At 45.4% G+C, this 7,592-nt stretch overlaps 1 protein-coding gene across 2 annotated transcripts in view; it reads right to left on the reverse strand.

Moving 5' to 3' along the window:
• The window catches only part of LOC126184599 (uncharacterized), a 347,261-nt gene extending 341,918 nt beyond the window's left edge, over window positions 1-5,343 (reverse strand). Inside the window, exon 1 of one of the 2 annotated variants that reach the window (XM_049927042.1) lies at window positions 5,246-5,343. Coding sequence is in view for 1 of the 2 variants with exons in the window: in XM_049927041.1 (XP_049782998.1) it covers window positions 5,246-5,260 (15 nt within the window). In the remaining variant the exon portion in view is untranslated. The remainder of the gene's footprint in view (window positions 1-5,245) is intronic. The other variant, XM_049927041.1, reaches the window with a different exon arrangement.
• Window positions 5,344-7,592: the final 2,249 nt, after the last annotated feature.

A 7,592-nucleotide genomic window follows, 5' to 3' on the forward strand; every position in this document is an offset into this window, starting at 1 on the left:
GGGAAACTTTATTGACACATTCCTGGGGTCAGATACATCACATGATCACACTGACAGAACCACAGGCACATAGACACAGGCAACAGAGCATGCACAATGTCGGCACTAGTACAGTGTATATCCACCTTTCGCAGCAATGCAGGCTGCTATTCTCCCATGGAGACGATCGTAGAGATGCTGGATGTAGTCCTGTGGAACGGCTTGCCATGCCATTTCCACCTGGCGCCTCAGTTGGACCAGCGTTCGTGCTGGACGTGCAGACCGCGTGAGACGACGCTTCATCCAGTCCCAAACATCCGGAGATCTTGCTGGCCAGGGTAGTTGACTTACACCTTCTAGAGCACGTTGGGTGGCACGGGATACATGCGGACGTGCATTGTCCTGTTGGAACAGCAAGTTCCCTTGCCGGTCTAGGAATGGTAGAACGATGGGTCCGATGACGGTTTGGATGTACCGTGCACTATTCAGTGTCCCCTCGACGATCACCAGTGGTGTACGGCCAGTGTAAGAGATCGCTCCCCACACCATGATGCCGGGTGTTGGCACTGTGTGCCTCGGTCGTATGCAGTCCTGATTGTGGCGCTCACCTGCACGGCGCCAAACACGCATACGACCATCATTGGCACCAAGGCAGAAGCGACTCTCATCGCTGAAGACGACACGTCTCCATTCGTCCCTCCATTCACGCCTGTCGCGACACCACTGGAGGCGGGCTGCACGATGTTGGGGCGTGAGCGGAAGACGGCCTAACGGTGTGCGAGACCGTAGCCCAGCTTCATGGAGACGGTTGCGAATGGTCCTCGCCGATACCCCAGGAGCAACAGTGTCCCTAATTTGCTGGGAAGTGGCGGTGCGGTCCCCTACGGCACTGCGTAGGATCCTACGGTCTTGGCGTGCATCCGTGCGTCGCTGCGGTCCGGTCCCAGGTCGACGGACACGTGCACCTTCCGCCGACCACTGGCGACAACATCGATGTACTGTGGAGACCTCACGCCCCACGTGTTGAGCAATTCGGCGGTACGTCCACCCGGCCTCCCGCATGCCCACTATACGCCCTCGCTCAAAGTCCGTCAACTGCACATACGGTTCACGTCCACGCTGTCGCGGCATGCTACCAGTGTTAAAGACTGCGATGGAGCTCCGTATGCCACGGCAAACTGGCTGACACTGACGGCGGCGGTGCACAAATGCTGCGCAGCTAGCGCCATTCAACGGCCAACACCGCGGTTCCTGGTGTGTCCGCTGTGCCGTGCGTGTGATCATTGCTTGTACAGCCCTCTCGCAGTGTCCGGAGCAAGTATGGTGGGTCTGACACACCGGTGTCAATGTGTTCTTTTTTCCACTTCCAGGAGTGTAGTTAGCAGTGTTGGAGGTTGACGGTCGGAAGTGTTAGCGCGAGCGGACGGCCTAGACGTGTGACCGTCATGGAGATTTAGTATTGGTTGGATATGGATTGTACAGTGATGATTGATGTATCTGCTAATGTTTGGGGAAATTTAATTAGTAACAATTATATATTTTTTGGAACTGGATGTCACATGATTAAGGTAAAATCTGCTAAATACATTGTTTGCTCTGCAACAAAATCTTTCCTTTGCTAACCACATTATATTTCTTGTTGGAGCCTACAGTAGTTAGAATCTTTTCATTTAGCTGGCTGTCGTTGCTGCTTGCCATATTTGCTGTAGATCGAGTCATGAAGATTTTCTGTGAGGTAAGTGACTTATGAAATGTATGGGTTATTGTACGGATTTCTTCTAATTCAGGGCCAGTCTTTTGTGTTAATTATCTGCAGTCAGATTGCGTTGCATTTGTATATTGTGGGCAATAAATAAATAGAATAAGTTTGAGTCGTATTTGTCATGGGAAATTCTGTAGGTCAGTGAAATGATAACAAATAAGTAACGAGACAGTAGGTTCAATTTCACTCTGCAGTTTAAGAACATTCAGTAAGCATTCAGCAGTTTTAGACAAGTTTGAAGTGCTCTAGGCTACAAGTTGCGGGACATATGCAGATCGGCAGAGGGAGGCTGCTTTCCCTAATTGGCAGCTGTTTGTAACCGAGACTTGTCTTTAGACAGTGGCGTCGTCTGTTAGAATAGGAAGTTACATGTTCTCGCACCGCTCAATCATGTTATAGTAATGGGCTAGCTGTTACCAGCGGCTGCGCTCGCTTATCAGTACTTTAGCACATGCTGACGGACGGGGGGTAGGAGCGCGAATCTATGCATCGTGCTATTAAAGTATCTATACATCATAAGACATGTCCATTATGCAACAACTATAACAATTTTTAACATGATTTATTTTCACTGATGTAAAGTGTTCCATCCCCTTCTTCGTGCTTTTAGGTGTCGACTTTTCTTTTTTTATTTTCAAAGTAACCTATGTTCTTCCTCAGGGTTCAAGACATCTCAGTACCAAATTTTATCAAATCTGATTCAGCGGTTTAGTCGTGATAACTTAACAGAGCTGCTTTCGCACCTATTATACACTCCTGGAAATGGAAAAAAGAACACATTGACACCGGTGTGTCAGACCCACCATACTTGCTCTGGACACTGCGAGAGGGCTGTACAAGCAATGATCACACGCACGGCACAGCGGACACACCAGGAACCGCGGTGTTGGCCGTCGAATGGCGCTAGCTGCGCAGCATTTGTGCACCGCCGCCGTCAGTGTCAGCCAGTTTGCCGTGGCATACGGAGCTCCATCGCAGTCTTTAACACTGGTAGCATGCCGCGACAGCGTGGACGTGAACCGTATGTGCAGTTGACGGACTTTGAGCGAGGGCGTATAGTGGGCATGCGGGAGGCCGGGTGGACGTACCGCCGAATTGCTCAACACGTGGGGCGTGAGGTCTCCACAGTACATCGATGTTGTCGCCAGTGGTCGGCGGAAGGTGCACGTGCCCGTCGACCTGGGACCGGACCGCAGCGACGCACGGATGCACGCCAAGACCGTAGGATCCTACGCAGTGCCGTAGGGGACCGCACCGCCACTTCCCAGCAAATTAGGGACACTGTTGCTCCTGGGGTATCGGCGAGGACCATTCGCAACCGTCTCCATGAAGCTGGGCTACGGTCCCGCACACCGTTAGGCCGTCTTCCGCTCACGCCCCAACATCGTGCAGCCCGCCTCCAGTGGTGTCGCGACAGGCGTGAATGGAGGGACGAATGGAGACGTGTCGTCTTCAGCGATGAGAGTCGCTTCTGCCTTGGTGCCAATGATGGTCGTATGCGTGTTTGGCGCCGTGCAGGTGAGCGCCACAATCAGGACTGCATACGACCGAGGCACACAGGGCCAACACCCGGCATCATGGTGTGGGGAGCGATCTCCTACACTGGCCGTACACCACTGGTGATCGTCGAGGGGACACTGAATAGTGCACGGTACATCCAAACCGTCATCGAACCCATCGTTCTATCATTCCTAGACCGGCAAGGGAACTTGCTGTTCCAACAGGACAATGCACGTCCGCATGTATCCCGTGCCACCCAACGTGCTCTAGAAGGTGTAAGTCAACTACCCTGGCCAGCAAGATCTCCGGATCTGTCCCCCATTGAGCATGTTTGGGACTGGATGAAGCGTCGTCTCACGCGGTCTGCACGTCCAGCACGAACGCTGGTCCAACTGAGGCGCCAGGTGGAAATGGCATGGCAAGCCGTTCCACAGGACTACATCCAGCATCTCTACGATCGTCTTCTTGGGAGAATAGCAGCCTGCATTGCTGCGAAAGGTGGATATACACTGTACTAGTGCCGACATTGTGCATGCTCTGTTGCCTGTGTCTATGTGCCTGTGGTTCTGTCAGTGTGATCATGTGATGTATCTGACCCCAGGAATGTGTCAAAAAAGTTTCCTCTTCCTGGGACAATGAATTCACGGTGTTCTTATTTCAATTTCCAGGAGTGTATTAGAACATGGATTACACACACTGATAACTCTAGAAGTATTGTATTCGTTATGTTGAATCGTATTACGCAGGATATATCAATCAATAAAAGCGTTTCCACCAATATTATTAACTTGAAACGTAGAAGAATAAATAGCTTTTTCAAAGAGTAAATAAAAAATGGTTCAAATGGCTATGAGCACTATGGGACTTAACATCTGTGTTCATTAGTCCCCTAGAACTTAGAACTACGTAAACCTATCTAACCTAAGGGCATCACACACATCCATGCCCGAGGCAGGATTCGAACCTGCGACCGTAGCGGTCGCGCAGTTCCAGACTGAAGCGCCTAGAACCGCTCGGCCACAGCGGCCGGCAAAGAGTAAATATTTTTTCATAATTCGCGTAATATTCTTCAAATCAATAAATATCTTGTACTACACACTTTCTAAAGTAGCATGTTCTTCCCCAGTGTTCAAGCAATCTTCGTATCAAATTTCATCGACGTCGGTTCAGTGGCTTGGTCACGAAAAGGTAATAGGCAAACACACTGTCGCATTTATAAAACTTTAAATTACAATATATTTTTTTCGTGATCTGATCTTGATGAAATAAAGTCTGCATGTTGCCCCAAGCTACGCTCAAGTGACCTGTGAAAACCCCATGAAAACTCGTCTAGTAGTTTTGGAGAGTAGCATTTCCCAATAGACAGACACGTCGATTTTACAGTTTTTTATGGGTATAGGTATAGATATAGATTTTGTCTCTTAATTTTTATTTTAATGCTTGCAGGAACAGTTGGTATTTTTTCTTCAAGTGTTCTACTAGAAAAGAGAACAATAACTGAAATTATTTAAGTTTTACAGTACTTGGACATAGGAAAAGCCAACACCGTTTGCAAAAAAGGATGAAAAGTGTTTTTTGATTAAAACTGCTTCAACTGCGAATCTGTCAGCTTCATTGAAGAAGAAAAATACAATTTTTGTTGTTATGTGGCAATCATAAAGAAAACAAGACGCAAAAGATAAGCAAAAAGAGGATATTTACTGCCTAATAAATATATTTATTGTGTTTGTATGTGTGAGCAAATAAATGTTTATGTTCTGAAATGGTTGTGTGATCCTTTTTATATTCTTTCAGATCATAAAGGCGTGTAGAATTTACCATACACCTTTTGTCAAGAACATTCATTATTAATTTTGCTTTTGCCACTAATTTTTTACTACTATTGTGAGTTCCTTACTGCTGACACTATAATCTGACTTTTTCGACGTACGGTCACTCGTAACATCACTTTAATCCTTCAGTAACGGGCTGAGCGACGTGACGTAACGTTGACGTTGTACGTACCTCTATGAAGAGCATCTACTCAGGGAGCACAGCCGCCTGTCAGCAGTCCGAACGTTGCGGGTCTTCCAGTTGGTTGGTAGTGACTCGGTCTATTACGGTGCCAACTGACGAGAAGCTCGTGCTGGCGGAAGGAAGTGGCTAAGGCACCGTGGCGGGGCTATCGTAAATCTCGTGGTGTGTTTCACATCTGCCCATGAATGCAGGAAGTCTTTTGACGACGGGATACATTTAGAATCAACGTAAGTGAGCTTGTAGAATGTCGTCACAGAAAGCAGAATGATGGAGGGTCATCAACAGATCCCAAAATAAGTGTAGGGCCTATAGACTGTGAGACCAACGCAGAAACCACAAACCCTATTTTGAAAGCTGTTTCAAATATTCAGAGAAATCGAGAGGTAAAATTAGTGGAACAAGGTTGTGCTTTTAATGAGCTGAACTAATAACGCAATGAGCTGGAAGAAGCTAGGTTCAGACTTAAAAAAAACTGGACTAAAGAGTGCTTCAGGTTAATGCTAAGGTGAAAAGGTAGATTAATAGGCTAGATGAAAAGATAAACCACGAGAGTGCAAAGCACCTCAAAAATCAAGGGTAACTGCATCCTGTTGACTTCAGACACAGTTGTAACAACAAGCTTTGATCAGGGGCGAGATTAACAACAAAAAGTTGGTGAAGGGGTCGTTAAAAGTGGAAACTGTGTCATAGACTAATCATAATTATTTGGTCCCTGTAAGTTCGTTCGGATCCCTATGCCTGGACGGAGAAGCGTGCAGTTCACTCTGGGGACACACGCCGGTTGCAGCGAACTTCGTGCTAAACTGGAAAGCTTCCATTTCCGCTACTGCTCTTCCGTCTTGAAAAGGAAACTAGAAGAGATGCTCAGATTATCTTACGCAAGATGGTGGTAACGTTCCATTAGTGACAAGCTAAAATCCTTGTTGTGGAATTAACTCCGCCACAGTTGGTTTATTTTTCCAACATTTGACGCAATCTCTATTTTTTAATTACATTTTTGCTAAGCATGTAAATAAATAAATGGTATGGTAAACAATACGAAGTATTTAGTACTTGTCCGTTTGAATACAAGATGGACGTAGAAATCAAATTTCACGTTTCTTGACCAAAATACGATTGTTAGTAGAACTCGTGGCGCTCTTCATTTAGTGCAGCTTTGTGTAATGTATACAGAAATAATTATATTGGAAGAATAATAAAGAATATATATGTTGTTACAGAACTCTATACGTTTTAGAACATCTGAATGAAAGAAACACTTTATGTTAAATATTACGTTTTTTCATCGAATTATGAGTCTTATCAGAACTGATGACACTTTGCATATAGAAAACACTTATTTATGTAGTTGTGGTTATGTGATAATTACGAATACTTGGAGAAACACAGGGGGGCACGTTTTCCCCCAAGGCACAGCTATTAATTTGCCTTGCTGAAAAACAACAGCATTTCCCCAATTCAAATTTTTGCTCTTTATTCCTAGGAGACGTTTTTTCTGTTCCACTTGTCAGGACCATAAATGTATGCGTTGATTTGGTCACCAAAATATCAACTGGCTGTAAGGATGTACTTTGTCCTGTTCCTCAAAATTTGCACCCCTTTACTTATTCGCCTTGGATTCACGTAGCATGAAAGACTTAATACAACATCCGAATATTTTCAGCGGCATATACTGTTCCCAGTCAAGTCTGCCTTTGTGTAGCAACACAGATTAATTTATCGGACCATCTCTTTCACTAGTGTATAAGTACATACACTTTTCCTTTGCATTATGAAGTACAATTTATATTCTGTTCAATTTAGAAATGGGATGATTATGAAGATAATTTTTTTTTAATTGTAAGAATCTTTTCAGTTGCCTGAATTCACGGAAGGACATCGTTTTTTGGAAAAAGGGGAGCAGAAAATATTTGGTTCCGCGAACAATATTATTGCGGTTTCGATAAATTTACTGTGCTCTACAAAATTAGAAGTGATACAAAAATATATATTTCTTCACTCGTTATTTGGCGCCAATGTTCTGAACTGGAACTGCATTGATTTGCATATGAATCGTTATCTACAACCAAGACATTAATTCATCAGGCAGGATGGACTTCAAAAACTGAAAGGTATTGCCGCCCTCCGGCACTTCAAAGGAGAAGGCCGGGAACCCCGCGAGCCAAAGAAGTTGGTCCTCATACGTCAAGTTCATACCGCTGCCGAACATCTGACAAACCTAGTCAGCTTTCGTAACTGAAACTAAAAACTTCGATAGAAGACTCGGATTACTCACTTCGTGACTAATATGCACTGACTTTCTGTCTAGCTTACACGGAAAAATGAGTCGCTGTCA

Source organism: Schistocerca cancellata, chromosome 4, assembly GCF_023864275.1.
Source record: "Schistocerca cancellata isolate TAMUIC-IGC-003103 chromosome 4, iqSchCanc2.1, whole genome shotgun sequence".
In the NCBI taxonomy this organism is placed as follows: Eukaryota; Metazoa; Arthropoda; class Insecta; order Orthoptera; family Acrididae; genus Schistocerca; species Schistocerca cancellata.